Here is a 25,215-nt window from a genome sequence, read left to right on the forward strand (position 1 = left end):
TCTCCAGCAATGAACTATAATGTCAATCAATGCTCTATTGTAATGAGGTTGCAGGATCAGTGACACCTTGGGTCGAACTATTTAAAGCAGTTCTCAAAATCCCATTGAGGACAAACTTAATAGGACAGAAAATGGAGGACCAGATAAAGTATCATCATTAAATATTTTTAATTAGGTAACAGAGAAAAAAAAAGAGGGCCCGGAGGAGGAAGTCACGTATAATTGCTGTTCTTATTGAAGTCATCTATCTATTTTAAACTGTTTTAACTTTATCTTCCTGAAAGGGGGGCCCCGGGTTCTCCTCTCACTGCCTCCTGACACTAAATACCTCTCAGGCCCTTGTCTTAGACAGGTCCCTGTGTTGTTGCAGTCCAGTGACCCATATCTAGTTTCAGAGGCACAGTGACCCACAGTAGAGGAGAGAGGAGTCCCCTGAAATGCTGCTGACTATCCCAATGAATATAACAGGAGCAGACAACAAAAAATCATGCTATTTCCTGATGCATAGCTCATACCGTAATGATGCAGATGACATATTTCAAAAATAAATTCAAATTAGAAACACAGTGATGATACTTTAAAGCTCACATAAATGTAATTCCACCTTCAAAATGGAAATGATTTAGCTGACCTATTTCAGTCTATTTAGGACATTTCACCATGTTAATTTACATTGACTGGAACCTGGAAAATGATTTATTTAACAACAAACACAGCCGAGTGCCTGAATTACTCTGAGACTGAAACCCCCCTGTGAATTCAGGGATGAAGTCCAAATTATCTTGGGATTTGAAATATTCCTCTGGGCACAATTTTACTAATTAAAATAAAAATAGAACACCTAAGGATATGGTTACATAGCTAAATTAGGTTGCTTTAGGGATAGAGGATGCTGCTGATAGAATACATTATTTCCCAATACGACATTTCCATAGTTGAAACTAATCAGCATGTATGCAAACTTATATGTGAACCTAATTGTGGATATAGACATCCAATTTTCACCAACCCTGCACGTTTGAAGCACAAGATTGATCTCAGCATACTGTCAAACAAGCATAATGTCCTTTTTCAAATGGAATAATGATTCATCAAAAATCTGCAAATTTATGTAGGGCAGAGTTGGGTGTACAAGCGCCGCCCAGGGGTGTTGGCTTATGAGGTTTGACATACTTGAGCTGGGTACAAAATTAAGCTGACTGAGAGTCTCCGTTCAGTGTTCATCACACCAGAAGAAAGGACATATTGATTTCTGTCAGGTATGAACTTTAACAGCTCATCTCTTATTAAATGTAGGGTTGTATCACTGAATTCAATGGGTGATCTAAATGTACCTGCAACAAGTATGATCTGTTAACTTGCAGCTTTAAGAAAGTTGGTGTAACTTCAATATGTACTTGAGAAAGAATTTAAAGTCGATGTTATATTATATAAACAGAAAGCGTATCTGAACTAACATTATGTTAAAGCTTACAAGTCCGTGCTTAATAAGTTTGAGGTTTTCTTTTGATTTTAACTTTAAGATTGAACTTTTTAACTTTGGTTTCTCAGTTTCCACTTCTTTCGCCTGTATGCTACTACAACACAGGAATTTAACCTCAATGGATCAGCAAAGAACAACAAGATGTTTTCTTAGTTCTTTTTGTGGTATTTAGTGAATGATGAGTGGTTTAATTTGTATGTTGGCCAATTATCGGATGATAAAGTTATAACTCGAGTATTTATGTTATCAACACAGATAACACAGATTTTTACTGTACATTTTGTGAACAGCATCTATAGAAGCTGATTCTTTAGTGGGTTGCTCAGCACTCATTAGAACCAACATGAGAAAATACCAATAGGGGCCAATATGTTGAGGGACACAGAAGAATTGTGGCAACTAAAAACATATTTCTTAACAAGCAGCAATGATGGGTTATATCTGTCTAATTGTTATTGTTCATGTGTGATAAAACAATCTCAAGGTTACCCTTACCAAAGGCTGCAGGACAATCAGTGACTCAGGATGACCCATCAGTCCCCAACGCTCTCCGAGGCGCAGAAGAGGGAGCTACATGAGACTGCTCTGCGCATAGTTACTCCAGGGAAGGGAATTCTGGCTGCAGATGAGTCTGTAGGTCTGTAGCACTTTGGTTTTGTTCCTAAAACTGAAGTTAACATGTTTGCCATTAATGTATAACAACAGTTCTGTCACTAATAAAAGCCACCAGGTCCCAAATATTCATAGTGTAGATATTAACATCTCGTGTGCACATCATACATTGATTTCAGGCAGCATTGCTAAGCGGCTGGCTCAGGTGGGAGTGGAGAACACGGAGGAGAACCGCAGACAGTACCGGCAGATTCTCTTCAGCGCTGACGATCGTGTCAGCGGCTGCATTGGAGGAATCATCTTCTTCCATGAGACCCTGTACCAGCACTCTGATGCAGGCATACCCTTTGTGAAAATGATCAAGGACAGGGGCATCCTGGTTGGCATCAAGGTAAGGTTTACTATCAAATATTAAATGTTGAGCATCAAATCCTACCCTCCCTTGTGGTGTTAAGATTGCATCTGTAATTAAGGTTGTACATTTGTGGCAATAAATTCTGCACTGATAGTAAGGGTTGTGTCAGACAGTAAACTTTAGGAAACATCTCGCAAGTCAATTTTTACCATCTACAAACAACCCTAAGTAGTTGTTGTTGTTCATGAGAACTTGACATCACTTGACTTCTCTAATTCTTCTTCATCAGGTGGACAAGGGTGTCGTACCCATGGCAGGAACTTTTGGAGAAACCACTACACAGGGTCAGACAAAAACAACTTTGTGCAATGCTTATTTCACTCACATCACCTATATTAAAAAATTAACTATCAATCTTTTCTTCACTTCTGCCACAGGTCTAGATGGATTGTCAGAGCGCTGTGCACAATATAAAAAGGATGGAGCTGTCTTTGCAAAGTGGCGCTGTGTACTTAAAGTTAGTGACACTAATCCATCAAAACTGGCTATCGCAGAAAATGCAAATGTTCTTGCACGCTACTCCAGTATCTGCCAGCAGGTTAGTACCCAATATTATGAATCATATATATAATGCATCTGTATTGTTTTAACAAGATGTACATTCTCGAACAGCACGGCATTGTGCCTATCATTGAGCCGGAGATTTTGCCTGATGGAGATCATGACCTAAAACGAAGCCAGTACATCACTGAGAAGGTGGGTGCCTTATTCTGAACATACTGCAAGTGCATGGGGGATGTTGTTATTACAGGAGAAAGAAGTGAGATAGTGAGGAGGGGGAGTACCAGTGTGTTAAGTCTTTGGGAATCAATCTGTGTATTGCAGGTCCTGACTGCAGTGTACAAGGCTATGTCTGAACACCATGTATACCTGGAAGGCAGTCTCCTAAAACCCAACATGGTCACCTCTGGACACAGCTGCCCCACTAAGTACAGCCCAGAGGAGGTTGCAATGGCAACTGTTACCGCCTTGCGTCGCACTGTCCCCCCAGCTGTCACAGGTGAGCCAAACAGAGGATTTTACACCTATATGTTGGAAGTTTGCAAAAATTAAATGAGAGTAAAATGATGTTCCTTTGTTCCCAACAGGTGTAGCTTTTCTTTCAGGGGGTCAGAGTGAAGAAGAGGCTACTGTCCATCTCAATGCCATTAACAACTGCCCTCTGGCCAAACCCTGGATCCTAACGTTCTCTTTCGGCCGAGCACTGCAGGCGTCTGCACTGAGAGCCTGGAGGGGACATAAAGAGAACGAGAAAGTTGCCACTGAGCAGTTCATCAAGAAAGCCGAGGTAGATCCACCTTATTTTCTGCAGATACAACACATGATCCTGATCCTTCACGTTACAGCTAACTACTGATGGTTTGCTTTTTGTGCATCTTTTCTTTCCACAGGCGAACAGTCTGGCTTGTCAGGGGAAGTACACTGGTGGTGATAATAACTACAGTGATGCTGGCCAGCGCAGCTATGGTTCCTGTCATGCATACTGAGTAGCTTGAGTAGCCATGTTATTATAAGTATTGTGTTTTCTTTCATTCCCATAACAACTATTGTAATGTAGATAAAAGGGTTGGTTACAAAAGTGGACACTCATGATGATGTTACATGTAAACAAGGGGCAGTGTGTTATCTTGCCTTGACAAATGATGACAATCATAACGCAACCTTGGGTTCCTAGTGCATGTATTGAATAATGAGTGCTAGCTTTACCTCTTTACATTGTGCTCTCACTGCTTGAAAAGGCATTTAGAAATGTGGCATTATGGCTGAAGAATAAAGAGTCTGTGTACTTTAGTGTTGTTAGTGACCATGCTCAGAAATATATTACACCACAATTAACTTAAAAATAATATGCCTCTGCAGTCGATATAACATTCACAATCTTCACTTCATGTAACTTAAAATAAAATGTGATTGTGTGTGTGTAGTTATTCTGAATAGTTTTCTCTAAATGTTGGATAGATATTAAAGAATTCAAACAATAAAACAGTTTTGTGTGGGGTGGACCTTTTGTTTTATTATAGCAGCATCCAAATCACATGTTTCCTGTACAAGAAAAAAACTAAAGACATTTAGGTATTGTATTTACCATCAACAGTTAAACTTATTCAGTCATCTCCTTCAGAGAGATAGGATTCATTCAGTTGTAGATTATCACAGTTGTAGATCAAACCAAAAGCAATCATAAAATGTTATAATAACATCCCAAACATCCAGACGTCTTTTGGAAGTCAAATATTTTTCATAAAAATCTGTTTCCGTTTGGACGTAAAGTTCCTACTATCTGTATGTATACAGATTACATTATTATTTTCTATTCTTTATTACGACAACAACTGGTCTCTATAGTAATGTTGCAATATCAAGTGCTTTCAATCGTTTTATTTCCATATTGTGTTGTTATTTATGTTAATAAAGAGTGTAGTGCGCCCCATCTCTCTTCACACATTAATGAGTGTCTATCGAATGTTAAAGTGTATTTTGCCAAGGGGTAAAAAGATAGCTCAAGGACTTAAAAGACCAAAAAAAAGCCAAAGGAGGAAATAGAGAGCATAATATGACTGTTTTATATTGTGAAAATTCAGCTTTTTAATTCATCTTCAGATTCCAGCTCCATCATTGGCCTGTTACAGCCACGTTAAAAGTCAAAATATGCCTCCATACAGCAGCTGGCTGCTGCCCCAACTCCAACCAACAGCCACTGCCAGCATCCTACAGAAAACAATAGGTTTCAGAAACCTGCAGCCTGAAGCTCCATCTACAGTTTTCAAACTGAATCTGCACTTCCACCTCCACCTGAAGATTGGACCAGAAACCTTTTGTTCCACATGTCTTTCCCAGCAACCTGCACCACCAGTTTCATCATATTGCTTTGTTGAGACCAGAGATACACACGTAAATATAATCTTTCATGAATTAAATTCAGTTTACTTCTTCTTCTTCTTAAATCACAGGTATTTATTACATAGTGTTAAAGACAGAGCATACACTGATCAACATTAACCTGACCTCGCCACCTCCTGTTTGTCTCCCAAAGTAGGAGTGCCCCTCCCTCTCTCTGGCACAACCACTTCATCCCAAGCAGATCAGTAGAGGTGTGAAGAATCCAGAGACAATACACCGGATAATTCAGTCCCTTACATTTCCAAAAATACTCCCTAAAAAAAGCCAGTTTTCTCTATTACTGTGTACTTTAAGCCTTTGCTCTGTTGATCATTATTTATTTATCTTTTTCATTTGCCTATGCCAGCAGATATTTTCTTACCTTAACTTGTAAGCACACATTTCAAAGAAAATACAGTGCATTTCTCACCAATTATTCCTGCTTGAAACATTATTCACAGATCAGTAGATTGAATAATAAAAATAAAAAAACAGTGTCTAGGCTTTCCTGAGCCAGGTCAAAAAAGGTACTTTGGTCATTCCAGAATTGGAGGACATTTTGAAATCAAAACTTTAAAAAAATGAATCCTTTATTTTCAATTGTTTTGTTATGTATTTTATAAAAACAGGTAGCAAAGCATCACAAAAAATGATTTGACCAACTCTGGCATCAATGGTACACTTTCTATTAGATATTTTATTTGTTGCTTTTCAACAGCACTCAATGGGGGCTAGAATTTTAAAATCAACAGCAATCAACTTTAAGTAAACAAAAATAGGAATTCGTAATCTGGGAAAATTGTAAAACATGTAGATTATGCTGAATTATATATCAAAATGATAAATTGTACTACTATTGCACAACCCTGTTTCTGTCATTTCCTATTGATTGATGGAATTATAGTAACAGGGTTGCAAATCAATGCTTATTTTAGCTTTATCATTTAGGAATTCATGCTAGCTTCAGAATGTAATGCTACTTTTAAGCCAAGGACACATTTAGTTATTTACCTAAAGAAAGGTAACTTTGAATTTAATGTGTGTTATTGTGATGATAGGAGTAACAGGGTTGAGTGGGTAAGAGTGTCACACTTGTTACAGACTGAAAGAATACAATAAATATGAAAAATAAAAGAGAGGACTGAGCTTTGGTCTACCCATGGCAGTAGCACATGGCTTGATAATGTTATTTCCTCTGTGTCATGTAACTGCAGTTTTTTTTAACTTCCTCTGCCAAGGTTAATTGGTTTGGGTAGGGTTGTTGCGTGCATGTTAGGGACACACATTCAGTTTAAAATTACTATTATTTAAAATAGGTTTATGATTTAACAAACTGCTATGAAAATTGCCTATATAATAGCCTATTTCAAATGGTAAATTAGACATGCATGTTGGTCACCAAGAAGTAGGGACAAGAGAAAAACTCCATTTTAGAGGGTTTTTAGAGCTATTTGATATTGTGAATAATATTTTGAAACCACTTTTTCTACAACTGATTTTACATTTTGTCTAAGTACAAGTATATTTAACAGAAACAAGTGCATGTTTTAGCATTTTGGGCATTGATTATTTATAATTTTACAGGTGGGACAGGAAATGTCCTCCAATTCGGGAATGGTATTTATAATTGTTCCTATATATTTTGCCTGGAATCAAGATAGCACTTAATTGAATCTTGGTAGCATAAATTAAATTGACACATTGACGTAACAAGTGTTTTCTTAATATGTATTCTGCTTTACCTGGGCTTTTATAACCAGTTTCCCCAACATGAACATTGATATGATGTGTTAAACCTTTTTCCCAAAACACTTTTTCATGATATCAGAAAGATTAGCTTTTGGTACATTTACCACAACCTTTATAATTGTGCATTGTGCACAGTGCACTATACTTATACAATTATTACATTATTTTACGTTACTACTGAAAAAATGAATGATTATCATCACGCAACCGTGGTCATTTCGCGGACTATTTCGTAATGCGGATGCGTCCATTATGGCTGCACAGTACACAGTTTCCGGTATTCATGAATGCTCCGTAAATGAGCACGGTTCCCGGAGAAAAAACCAGGAGTAGTTGGCGCCTCGACGAAAGCATTATCTCCCCACCAAATAACCTGCAGCTTGAAGCGCCCAGCGGCGTGCATTTGATTGTCTTCTGCACTCTGCAACACGATTTGAAGCGCTCGGAGTCTAATCGCGGTGTGGCTCCGCCGACCGTCAAAGACATTCTGATAGCCAAACGTTAGCCTAACTAGCGAGCTATCTGTTAGCATGTCGGGTGTAGTACGAGGCCCAGCCGGGAACAACGACTGTCGGATTTATGTGGGAAATCTCCCTCCTGATATTCGAACAAAGGACGTGGAAGACGTGTTCTACAAATATGGGACAATTCGAGATATCGACCTGAAGAACCGGAGAGGGGGGCCGCCTTTCGCCTTTATTGAATTTGAAGACCCCAGGTAAGAAGCCAGAGGCTAGTCCAGAGGTAAGCCCATTGTGTGGCTAACCGTGTGCTACCACGGGGTCGGGCTACTCCATGGACCTACTGTACATTGTTATGCAAACGAAGTGTGGGCTGTGCTTTCCGATTTTGTTTTGAACGTGTCTCTAAGAGGTGCAGCTGATGCTCCTTAAACGAAGTCGTGCTTGTTAACAGACACTTTACGTTGTTTTTTTGCTAATTGTTATACCAGTGCACAAATAACGTTAGGCAAGTTGATTAATGTTCATTGCATTGTGTTGTGATGAATAACATGTATGCACTAATTAAGGATGAATTGCTGTAGTTGTGTGCATGTCTGCAAGGTGGACTAGCAAAGTTAAACCAGATCAAGCCAGCCGATCGCATGGTTGACCCGGGCTGTCAGTGCATTTCCTCTGCCCACCCTCCACGTGTTAATGTTTAAATTGTACTTCTTGTTAACAGGGACGCTGATGATGCAGTTTATGGGCGTGATGGTTATGATTATGACGGCTACAGGCTGCGTGTGGAGTTCCCTCGGAGCGGCAGGGGCTCAAGAGGAGCGTTTGGTGGGATCGGTGGAGCTCCCAGAGGCAGATACGGACCTCCATCAAGACGCTCTGAGTACAGGGTCATTGTGTCGGGTAAGTACTAACTCATATACATTTCTATTACATAATCATATCCATTGGCTGCTTAGTGAATGCATCATTCTGATGTGCACCTTTTTTTAGTAGAGGGTGCAGTTTTAAGGGATTGTATCATAACTGAACTTTGCTAAAAAGTTAAGCTTGAGTTTGTGAGTTGTGTCCTACGTTTAAAACTTTAAAAGAACATTTGGATCATGCATTCTGTAATAACCGTATAAGTTGGGTAACTGTTAAGGAAGTATAGGTAGACTGTGCTCTAACTTCAGATGAGATGACTTTATTGACATCCAGCCTTAGTAATGCTGCATGCCTCTAGACACACTGCATATCACTCCGCACCCACATCAGTAACCTCTTAACAGTATATGTGCACAGCAGTTTATGCTACACACCAACACATAACTTTAAAACTATTTATGTATAGAGTTAGCTTAGGCCTTGTAACAAATTCACCAGCACTTACAATGGTATGACTAGCTTGAAGTGAATATAGCTACACTTTCCTTTTTGTTCGGAGTTTGATTCTCTTTGTTTTTGCACTTGTTGTTTGCACTTGTCGCTTTGGATAAAAGCGTCAGCCAAATGTAATGTAATGTTTATGGGTGAACAATTTGGTCACAGTATTTTATCCTCCACAGACAAATACAAAAAGTCCAGTTATATTTAACATTTTAATCTGAACAATCATATATATTCATCTTGATGTACCATTGGAAATATTGCCGGGAGTTAATGCAGGGGCGCAAGTGTAAAGCAATAGATTACTACCTGTGGTAGTAGTTAAATTGGTATTTATTTAATTTATGTATATATTATTTACATGTAAATGTGTCTTTACCTTTTTATATTTTGTCTGTAAAACTCAATTGCTGGTGTTCATCCTAGTTTCCTCAATTCCATGATAATTATTTTTTGAAATGTGTTGTTTTCAGTCCAAAAGCCAAATAAAATAATCTGAAAGTTCAAATCACCAATTATAAAAACATGTACAACAAATCAAATTATATCTTAAAACTAAACGTATCCACCTGCATTTTTTTAACATTTTTTCTTTCAGCTACAGTTGGTCTCTACATTCGAATGAATTGAAATGCTCCTGCAACACTCAATCCTGCAACATCTGTTTCCAGAAAAAAAAAGTTCTGTAGTTCTAACATAAGTTGACGTTCTCACAAATAACTGTCTAAAGCTGTATAGTATGCTAACAAAGCTGTGGTTAAATGTTTTAGGACTCCCCCAGAGCGGCAGCTGGCAGGACCTGAAGGACCACATGCGTGAAGCAGGCGACGTGTGCTACGCCGATGTTTTCAGAGATGGAACCGGTGTTGTAGAGTTTGTGCGAAAAGAAGACATGACCTATGCTGTTCGAAAGCTGGACAACACCAAATTCCGCTCACATGAGGTATGTGTACTGATTTGATCAACTGTCATGGATAATATTTCTTTGCTGTGTCCAGGTGAGTACTTGTGAGGAAATGTTTTAAGTTTGAAGTACGCCTGGCCCTCATTTCTATCCATGGTATTTCCACCATAGGAAGGAATGTTGCCTTTTCAATGTCAAGTTCTCTTGTGTCTGCCAGGGAGAGACTGCTTACATTCGTGTGAAATTAGACGGTCCCCGCAGCCCAAGTTACGGAAGATCACGCTCCCGCAGCCGTGGCAGTCGGAGCAGGAGCAGGAGTCGCAGCCCCAGCCGCAGCAGAAGCAATTCCCGGGGCCGTGGCAGAGGATCACCACGCTACTCGCCTCGACACAGCCGCTCTCGCTCCCGTTCTTAAACTTTTCTACCACCAATGTTTTGCTCTTTTGATGTACACCTTCTTGTTTTTATCTCCTCTGAGTTTCCCCAGAAATCAGCAATTGATTTTTAATTTCTGCGTTCCATGTCCCAATGTTTGTTCTCAGTATGTAGATTTACCCCCCTTCTCCTGTTTCACCCTTTCTCCCACCTTCTCCAGTGGCTTTGTCCTTTTGTTTTCTCTCTCTTTCTCACTCGTCTTTTTGTCTGTTCAATATTTTGAAAAAATAGGAATTGTGCTGTGGTGAACTTCAAAAATATTGAGTTGTTATAAGCTGCACTCAATGTTTTTGTAAGTATTTCAAATTGAGTTTTGTTTATTTTTTTTAAACAACAGCTTCTCTCATTTGGATTTGTGGGGTGGGCTTTTTCGAGCCCAATGCTTAACTGTATTTTACCCTTGTGTCTTCCTTTAGACTCTGAAGAGAAGGATTAAAGTGATTTGGAATAAAACCATTGTGGAGCACATTTCATTTGTATGGTCAGGATAGGACATCTAATTGAGGAGCAATCAGGTCGAGGCAATGGTACGCTTCATATTCCATAAATTGAACGTTTTGATAGGTTACCATATCATGCATGTCATATTTACCAGAGCCATATGTGCTGTACTTTGTCATATAAAAATTTTAAACATGCTACTCTGGCTTGCGACAGAATAAGCAGTACTAGATCATGTGTTGTGATGTAAGTGTAACATCTTTGCTGTCAAATGTAAGAAATTCTGATCACTTCTTTGTTGCAAAAGCTTTTAACTTTGAATGTCCTTATTGGTAAAAATGTTTTTTATTTCAGGGACTGATAGTTTCTGTGCTCTGGCATTTTTTTCTTGATTGACATGATTGCTCTAAAATGAAAAAATTAGGCCCAAAATTCTTGACATTTTATTCTAACAGTCTCCCTCTGATTTTCTTCCTGGTATTTCAAGGTTTTGATTGGAGGAGTGACTCAGTGGATCCCAATCCTTGGAGCTGGATGAGTGGATCGATTAGGAAAGGGATAGGCAAGGATGGATGCTCGGAACGGGATCAGTTTTTCCAGGATTCAAATGAGTTTTATTTCAGAACTAAATAAGAGGAGTCCCAGAGCAACTTTTTTTTTATTAGGCCCCCCAATGCCTATTTTAAGTTTTTCAGTGGTAATGGCTTTATTTTACAAGAAAACGAAACTGAGGACCAGGAAGTTGGATCAAAGGATGGAGTCGTAGATGCCTGGTATGAAAGAAATAAAAATTTGGGAGGTTGGGTGGGGGTTTGTGTGGGAGTAGTTTGTATGTTTTATTTCTGCTTAATCTTGCTTTTTCTCTTAGCATTTTCAATAAAACAATTTTAAACAAGGACCCTTTTAGTCTGTTTTTATTTGTATCAAGAACTCAAATATGAATTCATGTGACCTGACTAAATTAGTTAAATGCTATTTTCTTCACATAGGTAAATTAGCCCGGTACAAAGCATCTAACTAGTTTCTAACCACAAAAATCTATTTAAGAGTAAATACAAATTATAATTCTAAAACTATAAAGGAGCAGGAATTAAGGCTGATGAGAAATTATGCTAATAAAAAAAACCCGCCACCAACACATTAGCAGTGCATATGTTTAGTATTCAAAGCTCCAGAGTCTTAGCTGTGACGACAACCGCTGAAAAAGCCTTTACACACAGCCAAACGATACCTACCCACAGCCAAGGTCTCGTTTCCTTTTAGCCCACAGTCAGTGGTGTATACTGTGAATGATGCATTGTGGGATGAAATAAGATGCCGGCAGACAGGAGCTGGAGAAAAACGCTTGCAACACACAGGGAGGCTGCGGCTCAGCCAATGGCAGAGGGCAGCATGCAGCAGAGGGGCGGGGAGCTGCTGGAGCACAGCAGAGAGAGCCAGCCTGCCTACATGCTTATTGTGTAAATCTTTAAAAAGCAATTAGCCGCAGCATCATCTGAACCTTCCCTCTGGCTGGGTGAAATACATATTTTTTTGGAAAGAAGTGTTTCCCTTCGCTTCAACAAAAGGTGAGTTGCAGTTTCTCTAATGTGAAAAATATTGACTTGCATGTCTTGACATATTTCTGAAGCGAGTTTCTCTTATGATGGTGAGCTTTTTACTGTATGCCTTGTTGTAATTCGACTGTATTCAAGTGGACTGTACTGGCAGGTATAGCAGCAACGTTATTACTGCCAGAGCACATCATTCATAAGATACATTGTGATACTTTTGGTCTCATGATGCAGAAGCTGCTTTTATCTGAAAGTGATTTTGCCAAGTAATTTAACTCCACCTGTATCAAGTTTCGCAGCCAATCTATGCAACACTCAAATCATCCCTTTAGATAATAATATATAGATAACAACACATGACCTTAAGTAAGGACTGTGAATCAGTGCACATGATAGGAAACTCTGAGCCAAATGGGCAATCTACTGCGTATGATTGATGTTTTTGGTAGGTCCTGCTGGCTGGCCTAAACATCCTCATCACCACGTGCGGTGTTCATTTTCAGTGCAGTGAACGTGCTCCTTTTCTCCTCAGGCAGGCATTATCATCATACACAACCATGACTGACAGAAAAGCTGTGATCAAAAACGCAGACATGTCCGAGGACATGCAGCAGGACGCCGTGGACTGTGCCACTCAGGCCATGGAGAAGTACAACATAGAGAAGGACATCGCAGCCTACATCAAGAAGGTGAGACAGACCAGCAGCATGGATGGAGTCTCTGTATGCTTACATCATTGGCACATGATGTGCAAATTCAAAGCCTTTTATATTCTTAGATCTATTTTTGGTTAAATGGGGAGACGAGGCTCTTATGATCAGGGCCGTAGCCACTACTTTATTATTTGAGATGTCACAAGTCAACAAGCTCCCCCCCCCAATCTACCAAGTTAGACAGATAAAGAAGAATAGTTCATGTTCTAAATCAATCACCTATTATTGTGCTACATTCAAACAGGCCATCACTATCTAAAGTGCCTTACAGATAATTGAAAAGCTATACAGTCAAAAGCCAAACATTACACATTTATGAACTTGAATAGAAACAGTAGAACAGACGCTGGGAAAAAAAACTATTTTATACATAAGTAAGCAGAATTGTAAGTTTATGATTATTCTTGACGCTGTAAGGGCCTCTTTCCCTGATCTTCTTCTTTTGACATGTTTTAGGAGTTTGACAAGAAGTATAACCCCACCTGGCACTGCATCGTCGGGAGGAACTTCGGCAGCTACGTCACCCACGAGACAAAGCATTTTATTTACTTCTACTTGGGCCAAGTGGCCATCTTGCTCTTCAAGTCTGGCTGAGACGTTTCTGATGTTTGTTGAGGAGTTTTGCTCCCTGAACCTAAATCGGAAAGCACTAGTGGCTGATGTCTCCCATACACTAATAACGACATACCATAATGATGCAGACCCGGCCGTGCTCAATTGCATGGACTATACCCTATTTAATATGTATGTTTCAGTAAGTTTACTTTTTGATAGTTGCAATTTGAATGCAACTGAAGTAGTTTTTGTTGATGCTGTTAAATTCTAGGTTGTAAAAGATTTCAACGTGGCCCTTGATTGTATAATAAAGGAAAGCTGTAGAATGTAGTGGTGCATTTGCTTTCCTTCACAAGTGGCATTGCCAGACCCAGACTCCATCTGTCGATTTAGATGGTAAAATAATTCTGTGTGCACCGGTTTAACAATTCATTATCAACATTTAAATGTGTGATCATGAAAAGAGGTTGGCTAACGGGACAAAATAGTCTTTCCACGTGTGTTAATTCATGGCCTTCCTTTGGTTTCAATGTGGACAAACAGCATTATATCAGTTTATAACGGCTATTTTACAAATTATTTTGTCTGTACATGGGAATACCACATCCTTTTAAGTTACATTATTGATTTAAAATAATAATAATGTCCACTGGATTTCAGAAAAGTAGTTGTTGCAACATCTAACATACTTGACATATTGGAGACAACACAAGCTGGTGCACACATTTCCAGTTTGTCAATTTCACTGTGAGGGACAATTGAGCATATAATGCTCAAAAACACAGACTTAAGGCTTTGTTAGTTTGAGTAATTATGCTAAAGACTGGCTACCAAACTCCTACAACTCAACAATCTGCATGTTTGGAGGTTATACATCACAATTTATTTAGCCGTCAGCAGACATCAGACACAAACAAAAGCTCATCTTCAAGCTGAATAAATGATTTAACTTTTGAAAATGTAGATTTTCAGCATTAAGAAGGTGATTTAGAACTTCTGCAGTCAACTGTACCAAGGCTCCCAGCGCCCCTGTATTTCATCTTGTTGTATCGTTGTGTGTGGCTCGTTGTTACTTTAAGTCGCATAAACCCCAACCTTTATTTTTGCATTGCCAGTGTACTGCCACACATGCAAAAAAGACAAAGCCTTTAAGAGCTTGTCTTAAAGCAACTACAAGGAGGCGCATCCCTTATCTAGCACCACAATTCGGGTATTTTTATTTTTATTTTTTTGTTGGCATAAGTTTGAAAGGCAATGCTTAATGTTAGGAATCTTCAAGATGGTAGATTAAAGGGATTTAATCCTCTGGCTGGATACCACACATATCTCGCTGTGTGTAAATACTGAATGTTTTTATTTGCTCTCCCCCATAATCCAACAATGGGTAAATGTGTATCTCTCAAGTGTTGGCTTGGATTGACATTGAGGGAAGTCTTCCTAACTATTGTCAATTAAGTATTGTTTTCCTCTGGCATGTATTTTTGCTGTCTATATGTAGGAGCTGTTCCAATGCTGTCCGATTTGCACAAAATGTGTGCCTGTCATTGCTCTCAACTGTTACTGGCTTGAGTACAATTGCACTTCATTAGAGTTATCCAGTAGGTTGCTACAGAACCAAAATCGTACAAACTCGATAAAATAAAAAAAAAAATTGTTGACTTATTACACTGTGGCCTTTGTTTTTGTTGTTACTCCATGCTGAAATCATTAGTTGATTCGACGATAGACAGAAACCAAATCCTTTAGGCATTACTGATGAATAATTACTTACTTAATTTAATAACTATGAATAATTCATTTTTTATATATTTGCAGGGATGTTTCGTAAAATACGCCTGTCGTCACTTTCATTAGTTAGCCTACTGTCATGTTGATTATATGGAAACAATAGTTTTAACTCCTCTATTTTATACAAAACAAGCCACTTTAGATCACATTAAACCTCACTGTACTGTGATGGTCTATTGCTAAAACCGTAACAGTGAATAAAATGCTAATTAGAAGCTTGATCAAAATAATATTTAAACCGATAAAATGATTGTAACTTGCAGCAGCCCTGGTAAGTTTTTAATATATTGTTTGCATAACATACCTTATAAAGACACTTATTCATTATGTACAATATATAATTGAAGCCATAAACATACATTTAAAGATGGTAGCCAAGTTATTTGAATTTTCTGAAGCTCACTGGGACTGCACAATCAACTTGACCTTGAGTCATATCCTTCCATAGAAAATGATAATAAATCCCAACTCAATAAAGAACAGAATGGTACAACAGGCCCATATTGTGAAAGCGAAATGGAAAATAAAGAGAAAAACACAGTAGTTAGGTTTCAGCATTCATGTTTTAAAGCTGAAAGCAACATAGTATGTTCTTAATTTTGGATTCATTGGGTTTTTATAACTGAGGCTCAAGTGGTCTAGTGTGAAAAACAGCCCATAGCAACAAGTGCGTGAGACCTTCATTCAGAGATGAGGACTACAAACCATGTAAATGTGACATCAGCCGCTGTAGTGTTGTGCTGGTTGCCCATATCGATCGCTAAGACACTTGACAGCTCAAAAACTCTGTGATGCTGCAATTGTATAGAATTAGGTTAATGCCATTTAGATCAAGCAAAAACCTGATTCCATACATTTAAGGTCCACTTCATTTGGATCACATATTTTTTAGTCATTTGGTAAAGTGACACTTAACAGATTTTAAATGTAATTGTTTTTCATCGTGAAGTGTGGCACCCAGTTTGTGAAATTCTAAGGCAACAAACCTGATGATTGTGGCCCCAGCCCTTGAAGAATAATTTTGCTTGGAATCTCTTTCATGAATAGACACACGCTTCCTTCTGAGCAGTGATAAGTCAGAGAGAAAACAGTTCCTACATGATTCTGCAAATTATAAGGTTGGTGCATTGTATAACCAGGCCATGATCTCTAAAAAGAGAGATTGCTGTTGAGTGTGTCAAATGCTTTTGCAGGAAAGGCAGACATGTCTGAACCCATATCAAATTACATCTAAATAATCTAGATTAATAAATAATTCTACCGGTCAGAGGAAAAATATGTACTTTTGCTTCATCCAGACAAATCAATACAGTTTTTGCATCACAGTTGTAGCATCCAGATCCTTGCATGTCTGTGGTTTTGTCCTCTTCTTATTACTGCACAAACTAGTGCCATCCAACAATGTGCCTTCTAAAGCCTGTTTAAATACTACACCAGCTGATTTTACTGATGAACCAACATTCAGTCGATGGAAGCTCAGTACACAGAGCGCTGCTATTTGGATGGCATGAAAACTTGAGTAGACATGACTTCGTACGACTCACAGGAACAGAAGTTGGACCTCAGTTTCATTACAGAGATTATGTGTCCAGATCAGGGCTGATGTAATGGTATGCATTTCAATGTAATTTAATCATAGAAACATTACAAATGTTATGTTTTCCTTTGGCATAATCTACAATATAACACACATCTAAGGTATTTTTTTCTGTTTCAGTGACCAGTGATTTCTCCCTGACAAATGCGATGCGAGTATAGTGATTATAGTTGCGTAAGTTACAAGATGTCTGTAAATGGAAATCTGTAGAAACAAGAGCATGCAGACCCAGCAGAGCTGAAAAAGCAGACAAATTAAAGGACAAGTCACTGATGAATAATTTCTGGAGACAGACTGAGGTCAAACTGAGTGAAATGAGACACCCTGTAGAAATAACTGGAAGTCTTTGACTAAATATAAAAAAAAAACACTTTTTGCATTTTCTACATCCACGTGATTTTAAAGCTAAAAAGTCCTTAACACGTCATGTGCTGGGATTTATACAGCTCCCTTTAGTGAGTGAAATTAATAAGGTCATCAGAAATAATGAAGAATGTCTCATGTTTTTATTCACTCATTTTACAACAGAGGTGCGTCAGAGGCTGGTCTGCTTTTCATTGAATCTTCACTGATGTGTTACACTCCTGTTTTCCCATCAGCGTCTCCTCCCCCTCCACCTGCTTGCCTCTCTGTCATAGTGTAGCCTCTGGCTGCCTTCATCCATCCTCCCACACAGAGCTGTAATTCATGGTCAGAGCATTTTCAAATTTACACCACAAGGATAATTGATTGGCCAAGAATTAGAAGGTTTAAAAGTTTGCACATTTCATTATGTCAGTTTATGTGCCTGAATTGTTGCTTTGAAAGTGACAAAGATAAAACAAATTAAACTCCCTGGCACTGCAAAATTCCCACCAGGTTTTAAGATATATTAAGCATTCCAAATCTAAAGATACTTTTAGTGCTCTCTAGCTCCTCACATGTTCTGTCTGAAAAAAACAACATTTGAATTACCTGAATTGCACCAAACACAATGTGGTTTTTTTTGGCTCCGGCCTGCTTTGTTCTCAGGCCTGCTTTTTGCCTCTCATTGATGTGGGGAAGGTTTGTGCAGTCTATGCAGATGCCTCATAGACTGTGAGATGACCAGTGGGCGGACTCAACACTGGCAGAACAAGGAGGCAAGTGAGTCATACTCAAACATCAGGGATGTTGATAGAAAAAAATGCCACATTAATATGGTAATTAGAGCAACTGGACACATGGACCAGCAAAAGGACACAGTGTGTAGGCTGAAGTGCATGCTGTTGTTCCCTAGAGGAAACTTCTTTGAATGCGTCATTGCATGACAATTCTTCGTCCTTTACATTCAAGACTTCTGTATGTTTAGAGGTTAAACAATTACATCAGAAGCTATTTGTAATGTATTTTTCCAAGGACATATTAACATACAACACAGATATGAAAATTAATACTTTCTAGCTTTATCTAGATTACCTCTTCTTTGTATATTGTTCAATGTAAACTTTTATGGAAATTGCAGAATTGAGAAAGAAAAGGTCATAGAAATACAAAATACTTTAATTTAAATTAAAAATGAATTGCCATTTATGTTCATATAATTTTAGTTTTTGTTTATTTTTAGATAAAGAATAATAAGATATTTTAAGACAACTTCAGAGCTACTGCCCCTTATCCTTTAAACTAGAACATGTAAAGCCAATACTTAATATACTTTTAGTTTATACTCATAAAGGGCTTAATGTTTATAACCATAGATAAACTGTTTTATTCGATGAGTCATCTACTTCTTAAAGATCTGTGATGTAATATTAACATCCTATATAATACTAAGGCACTGCATTAAAACCAGTAAAGATATAAGGCACCAGGCGCCATGTTCATTCATGAAGAAACACTGTCTTCTCCTTACATAATATATTATAAAGTACTGCATTACAAACGTTAAACAGTATTACATAACTGTTCTCCAGTGACACAGTCTTGCCTGTACAGTAATTCATAGTGCTATTTGAGGAGCTTCGTGCTGCCTCTGATATGTTCCTGACAGATAGATGTTACTTACATGATTGGAATTAATTTGTTGAAAATATACTGTCATGCTTAATTAGTTTGTAAATCCTATCAGAGATGCTCCTAGTGTCTTCATTTTGCTCTTTTGCATTTCCAGATTTTAACCACAAGAGGGAGACATTTCTCTTTATGACAATTTTTCTTTCTTTCGCTCTTTCTTGTCTTTATGATATGAATGTAAATGACTTTAGTGTTCATTGAAGGCACCTGCAGCTTTACAGTGCCTTTTAACGCAGCCAGGCTATTAAATAGAAATACAGCTCCAGTGAATCATGGTTATAACATAATTGGAACATTTTGGAAATAAAACTGAATGCTTGATTTATGGATGTAAGATTCAAAAAAACCTATTGCCATATATTGCAAAACACGTAATCACATAGTACACACAACAAGGTGTGTCCACTATCAAAATACAGTAACAACACAATAAATACAATCGTCCAATCCCATGGTTCATGCCCATAAAGTGCAAGTGCTTATAAATACCACCATGAAAGAATTTATGATGCAGTTTGCTACAGGATAGTTTTTATGGTGGAAGAACACAATTGCAACAAAAATGAGAATGTAGCAAAGCTTTGATTTATTTATCATTACTGATCGAATATGTCTTTACAAAAGTTCTTAATAAGTTAACAGATACATTTGTTTGTACTTCTCACTTGCTCAGAACCTGTGTTTGGTTGCTCTGTGACAGTTTGCATGCAGACAGTTGCTGCTTTGTCCTTGCATAGGGCAGCCAGAGGTGATTTGGTTCATAAATGATGGTGCCCGGTCTGCTTTGCTGCACCCGAGAGCAGTTTGTTCTAATGGTTTCCCCTGAATGGAGTGCAGCCATGAAGGTTTGCATTGCACTATGGGCAGTTGCTGAAGCAGTTCCCTCAGGTGTGGTATCGCTCATGTGCCATTAGGCTCAATAATAGAGCCTTTCTGAAGATTAGAAAGGTGATATTCAGCGCGGAGGCATTTCTTTGGCATTACAAAGTAAATGGAAAAACTGCAGGTGGTAGGCTCAGAGGTTTATAAAACGTCAGCCCCTCATGCCTCAATGTTTTCCATGATAAAAAGTATCAAATATACATTACATACATAACATTGAGTTTTAAAGTCACCAGATCTTAGCAAACATCCTGCGTGACTTAGCGAGGATCAGGTTAAAGGTTGAAATGGCTGCCTTTCATGGGCCGCAATATTTTTATGACCTTGTCAGCACAGGTACTACTGAAAACACATAAAAAGGTTGCTCTGGCAAAACGGAACTACATTCCTATATTGAACAAGTTGCTGAAAATAACTAGATTTTATTGCACTAAAATGTTGCTTAATCAGCCTCATTGTCAGTAAGAAAACTAAGTTTCCGTTGACCTAAAGTCACCAGTCCTTTCTCACTCCCACAAACCATCTTATCTGAGCCAAACCCTTTATGAACCATCACCTTGTAATCCTGCACCTTTTACTGCCTTCGCTGTGCGCTGCTGTCAAGGGTAAGGTAATCAGCTTATCATAAAGACATGATTTATAAAACTTGTGTGCAATAAGGGCATCTAACTGATTCAGAACTGCTTTGATACCTTCCAAAGAAATTGCACTTTTTCACTTCCTACCCTACGTGAAGAAATAGTCACAAGACTGTTTTCAACTTTGTTTTTATTGTCATACTTTTTTAGAGCCATACTTCGGCGTGTTTCCCATCCTGTTCACTTACCTGAACGATCGGCAAAAGGAATCAGGAGACGGAGTCTTTTTTCGGTACTTTCTTCCCTTATCTCAGATCAAATCCCTGCACTGAAGGCATGTGATGTTGGGCAATAGGGTCATAAAGCAGGGCAACTCTTTATGAGAGGGACTGTGAAACTCTGTCTTCAGTGACTGAATCTGCGGCTACAGGAGGGGTCCTGTGCTGCCTTCATGCACTGCAAACAAAAAGAAGCTTTACTATAACACAAACCTTTTATTCTCATGTAGAAATCTTAACGTAAAACTATTTGGAGAAATGTTTTTCAAAATTAGGAGGAAAATTACCCAAAAAGTTGATTTTGCAAAAAAGAACGAGTTACTTGCATAAGCAGTGTTCCTACCTCTTTACAGAACTGAAGTTATCAGGACTTAACATTGAATTAGGTTCATTGTAAACATTTGATTTTGTTGTTTTCTTCAACAGTTTAATCCCTATAAACTTTATTTCTCAACATCCATGCTAAACACACTCAAGTCTCACAAACAATATTCAGTATTGCAATGTTCAATTTCACATGAAAACCTTCAACACCTATTTCCCCATACTTAACCCTTTAATATATTTGCGATGTGTAACAGCTCTGGTCATAGTAAAGGCTTGAATAAGGTGAGATAGGGGGTCCTTGGCACAAAGCCAGGCAGGAGCCATTAGACAGGTATAACTGATGGGGTTAGATTGCCTTGACACAACTTTAAAGCTGTTATAAAAGTGCCTTTTTATTTGAATGCTGTTGGGTCTTGCTGGCCCTGACTTTATTCAAGGTCTGTTTAAAGACAATGCAAAAAACCAAAGGACATGGAGAGGTATGTGTGTGTATGGGGGGTCATGCAGCGGGTTTGGTCAGGGAGGTCGGGGGTTGGGGGTGGGGAAGTCACACAGGTAGGGGACACTGATACAGGCGGTGGGACTGTGCAGTCACCATGTCTCAATCTACAAACCCATCCTGCATGACTGGTCTTGGGCAACAGCTAATGGCCCCCAATTACAGTTTCTCTGTCCTCCAGAAAGCAGCCAGTGTGGCGTGACCCTCTGAAATGAGTCTTCCTCACAAAAGTATGGCAACCGAGGACATGTTTGGAGAATGACAAGGATTAGTTATTTCTTAATTTGTATATTTTTTATCACACTGATACTTGCTATTTATGTCTTTCCTTCCCAAACACCTGTCTCTTTACTGTTCGGCGTTCATTTCACAGCATGATCATGTTGAAATCTGGATGAAGCAAGCGAGGGTGGGAAAGAGCAGAGAGAGAGGGTCTGAGGTGGAAAGGTCAAACTGATGTTTCACCGTGAAGCCAGAGAGGGACATTTTTTTCCGACAGGATGCCTCCTGTGGTCGGGGTTAATGTGGTGTTGGAGGGACAGAGATGTGCGGATGAATTAATTTTAGGGATGAGCAGAGGAGCGTGGAGACAGAGGTCCAGAGTCCAATCACTAGTGGTGGAGCGTGGACGGGGGGGTGAGCTTTTGGAAATGGGTTTCTGAGAACACATCTATATAACATTTCTAGTATAAGTTTAACAATCTATAAAATTACACACATCTTCTTATATCAGACATTTTTTAACCTCTCTGGCTCATATGAATAAACTCCCTTCAAAAGGGTGGTAAACTGAAGCGTCATTTTGGCTGTTGGCAGCACGTTTAAACTATATATCTGAAACTATCGGATGTATTGACATGATTTATGTTTTGTAAAGCATGGCCAAGTGTAAATTGTATTCAGTTAATTTAAAAGATGTTTACACTAAGTTCTTTGTTCATTTTAGATATCTTTTAATTGAAATGAATGGTCCCTCTTGCATCACCTCGAGACTGACATTTCCAGACATCTTGAAAACTATGAGACAGATATCCAAAATATGTGACAGTTTTGGTAATCTCTTAACTTTTCAATTCTCTGAGTCTTTTGTTTGTGAACACATACGGTCTATACATTCCCATCATTCTTAGCTCTACTTTTAGCTCAAAGCACCGCTGAAATTATACCCAATAAATAAAATCTAATGAAGAAAGTAGCATGGCTGTTTCGTATGAAGGCTTTTTCAACGTCTGAAGAGGTTCAAGTAAAAACACTTTCAATAGAAATGCACCGTAACAATAATACATAGCAAAATAAACAGGATATAACGCATGTTTCGTTTACAAAATTAGTCATGATGGATACAAAGAAGGTTACTGTAGGTGCTTTAAGCAATCACAGGGTGACAAGACAGATGCCATGGTTGACTGAGTGTGAAGCTTTTCTCTTTACTCGTGAAATAATAGATAACTGGGTTCCACATTAGGTGGCACAGGGCCAGAATGTTAATTGTTCAAAAGCTAAGTAAAGTTAAAGATCTCTCCTATCAAAGTTGATGTTTACAGTAAAACAGATTATAAGAGAAAGATGGAGCTTGTGATGGCAAGATGTTACCACAGATGAAGTTTTGATGTTTGTGTCAACAGTAGCCTGCAGGTGTTTCCTAATGCTGAGCTTTTATTGAAGAAGCAGTCCCTTGTAGCTATATTTCCAAAAGTTTACTGTTTGAAACACATAGCATGACTTCATTTCTGTCATATCAAACCCAGACAGAATGAGATTAGTTACTGTAGCGCTCTTGACAATGATCCCATTGAGCTCCCTCGCAGCAAAGCCACACCAGCATTGATCGCTGTATGAGGTAAAAGGAAATGTGCTGATTCCTCGAACACTCGGTTACACATTAACTGTTAACAAAAAAAAAAGAAATAAAAAGAGCTTATAGACTTGGAAAGATAACCTGCTACTGCATCTGTCAGACCACGCAAATAAAATGCTGACAGAAAAAAAGACTAGATTTCACTCGTAAATTTAGGTGTCTTTAAGTTATATTTTTTAAGAGGGAGAGATGAATTGGAATGCTGCATAACAAATTATATACAACTCATATGGCTTGTGTTTGAGATTCCAGTACTCTGATTCTTAAGTAGCAGTAACACAGTGAGCAAATAATCAATATCAAAGGTAAAAATCATATTACTTAAGTAAAAGAACGAAAGCATTATCAACAAAATATACTAAGAAGTATCACACGTAGTTATGCGCTATGCTTAATGAGGATAAACCGCTAAATACATTCTTATTTTAAATATTGGCACATTGTCAGTGTTTGATAATCCTATAAAGCAAGGATAAATAACAATTTGAAATGATTTATTTTAATAATAGCCATTAGTTGAAAGTTAAAAAAATGTTTATGACATGTGTGACATTGTCCAAGAATAGCACAGTTGTAGTGAGTGATATGCTTCTCATTATATTTTATGCTATTGCTTAGCAGGCCATTATCTTTTCATGTAACTACAGCTGTACTGGTTGACAGAAAAGTACATTTTCCTCTGAAGTGTAGAAGATATAAATGCTTGAGTTAAAGTCCCTTAAACTGTCTTTTCTTCTTCATTGTTAAAGGTCGAAATGACTGCAATATAGGCACTATAAAATACAGTTTTTGTTATTATTTGGGATCTGCATGAACAAAATGTGTCTTCTTTTTGTAAGACAAAACACTCTCAGGTAAACAATTGTGCAGTTTTAAGGAGGGCCACAGTCAATAACAATGACAGATATAAATAAATACTAATCTATTGTTTATAAACCATACTATATGGTCTCTGAGACACCAAACTCTAAAGTTGTCTGCAGACCTCTGAATCTGGAGTTTAGAATCATGTTTTAAGCAGTTCTCATCAAATTAGTAATAATAGGTATCAAGTGGATAAAGTAATCTTCAGGAGATGTTAAAAAGGGCAAGTGCCTGGCCACCGAGTAGTTTCTAGTAAAGTAGAAGTAGTTTAAAATTCTATGAATAATCAAATACAAAGCCTCAATAAATAATTATTTAAAACTAAAAATGGCATTCGTAACAACAGTTAGATTGTGTGTACAAAGTAAGTGAGTAGACTTTAGTGCATGTTTTAAGTTTCTGGTACAAACTGAAAATTATAAACATAGCTGCACTTTGCCTGTTTTTATGTGGAGTATAACAAACTGAGGAAATTTGACAAAATGAAACTGGATTTGATAGAGTAAGAGTGTCAAGATAAATATGATTTTAGACCTGTTTTTGTCACTCTGGGGCCTTTGCTCATGTTGTGTTGTAATTCTGTGTTTTGTAGGCTTGGACGTCCTGCAGGTTTCATTCAGAACGTTCCGCCTCCCGTGGCCGCAAATGGCAGGTGTGCATGCCTCTGCATTAATCAGGGTGCTGTGAACCTGCCATTTAATGGCAGAGGAAGCAGAGCAGGTAATTACTTTTGAATCTCTAATTGCGCAGACAAGGAGAGAGAAAAACATGGGGCAGAGAGGCAGCCATGGACGGAGACAAAATCAAATGAAGCCTACTGCTGAATCCTGGGTTGTCTCTGTGCCCCACTAAGCTGGTTTAGATCACCAGGACACTTTTTAACAATCAATGCAGGTGTGAGGACCTCAATCAATTGGAGCTGGTGTTCGAAGTAATTTACA

The 25,215-nt window shown here is 38.3% G+C and overlaps 3 protein-coding genes and 1 long non-coding RNA gene across 4 annotated transcripts; 3 read left to right on the forward strand and 1 right to left on the reverse strand.

Moving 5' to 3' along the window:
• The first annotated feature begins 1,185 nt into the window (after positions 1–1,185).
• Positions 1,186–4,489, forward strand: aldoca (aldolase C, fructose-bisphosphate, a). The gene is made up of 9 exons (XM_063906771.1): positions 1,186–1,259; positions 1,968–2,120; positions 2,275–2,486; positions 2,740–2,794; positions 2,888–3,048; positions 3,123–3,206; positions 3,336–3,510; positions 3,599–3,798; positions 3,902–4,489. Exons 2-9 carry the CDS (start codon positions 2,009–2,011, stop codon positions 3,995–3,997), a joined length of 1,095 nt encoding a protein of 364 aa, XP_063762841.1. The 5' UTR covers positions 1,186–1,259; positions 1,968–2,008; the 3' UTR covers positions 3,998–4,489.
• A 2,902-nt stretch (positions 4,490–7,391) lies between these two features.
• On the forward strand, positions 7,392–11,646 carry srsf1a (serine and arginine rich splicing factor 1a). Its single transcript, XM_063906773.1, has 4 exons — positions 7,392–7,857; positions 8,325–8,503; positions 9,739–9,911; positions 10,090–11,646. Exons 1-4 carry the CDS (start codon positions 7,670–7,672, stop codon positions 10,285–10,287), a joined length of 738 nt encoding a protein of 245 aa, XP_063762843.1. The 5' UTR covers positions 7,392–7,669; the 3' UTR covers positions 10,288–11,646.
• A 422-nt stretch (positions 11,647–12,068) lies between these two features.
• On the forward strand, positions 12,069–15,232 carry dynll2a (dynein, light chain, LC8-type 2a). The gene is made up of 3 exons (XM_063906774.1): positions 12,069–12,316; positions 12,834–12,990; positions 13,471–15,232. Exons 2-3 carry the CDS (start codon positions 12,859–12,861, stop codon positions 13,606–13,608), a joined length of 270 nt encoding a protein of 89 aa, XP_063762844.1. The 5' UTR covers positions 12,069–12,316; positions 12,834–12,858; the 3' UTR covers positions 13,609–15,232.
• Positions 15,233–17,495: 2,263 nt separating this feature from the next.
• Positions 17,496–20,807, reverse strand: LOC134880075 (uncharacterized). The gene is made up of 3 exons (XR_010167898.1): positions 20,697–20,807; positions 17,909–18,059; positions 17,496–17,632 (listed from the first exon to the last, which is right to left on the reverse strand). It is a non-coding gene; the product is annotated as an uncharacterized LOC134880075 (long non-coding RNA).
• Between the last annotated feature and the right edge of the window lie 4,408 nt (positions 20,808–25,215).

Source organism: Eleginops maclovinus, chromosome 18 (assembly GCF_036324505.1).
Source record: "Eleginops maclovinus isolate JMC-PN-2008 ecotype Puerto Natales chromosome 18, JC_Emac_rtc_rv5, whole genome shotgun sequence".
Lineage (NCBI taxonomy): Eukaryota > Metazoa > Chordata > Actinopteri > Perciformes > Eleginopidae > Eleginops > Eleginops maclovinus.

Excerpts from the sequence above, each read along its gene's own strand:
- dynll2a (XM_063906774.1), top strand. The coding sequence starts at position 12,859 with ATGACTGACAGAAAAGCTGTGATCAAAAACGCAGACATGTCCGAGGAC. Across the intron at positions 12,991-13,470 it reads TCGCAGCCTACATCAAGAAG|GAGTTTGACAAGAAGTATAA; the intron begins GTGAGACAGACC and ends GACATGTTTTAG.
- srsf1a (XM_063906773.1), top strand. The coding sequence starts at position 7,670 with ATGTCGGGTGTAGTACGAGGCCCAGCCGGGAACAACGACTGTCGGATT. Across the intron at positions 8,504-9,738 it reads GTACAGGGTCATTGTGTCGG|GACTCCCCCAGAGCGGCAGC; the intron begins GTAAGTACTAAC and ends TAAATGTTTTAG. Across the intron at positions 9,912-10,089 it reads CCAAATTCCGCTCACATGAG|GGAGAGACTGCTTACATTCG; the intron begins GTATGTGTACTG and ends TGTGTCTGCCAG.
- aldoca (XM_063906771.1), top strand. The coding sequence starts at position 2,009 with ATGACCCATCAGTCCCCAACGCTCTCCGAGGCGCAGAAGAGGGAGCTA. Across the intron at positions 2,487-2,739 it reads GCATCCTGGTTGGCATCAAG|GTGGACAAGGGTGTCGTACC; the intron begins GTAAGGTTTACT and ends CTTCTTCATCAG. Across the intron at positions 3,511-3,598 it reads TGTCCCCCCAGCTGTCACAG|GTGTAGCTTTTCTTTCAGGG; the intron begins GTGAGCCAAACA and ends TGTTCCCAACAG.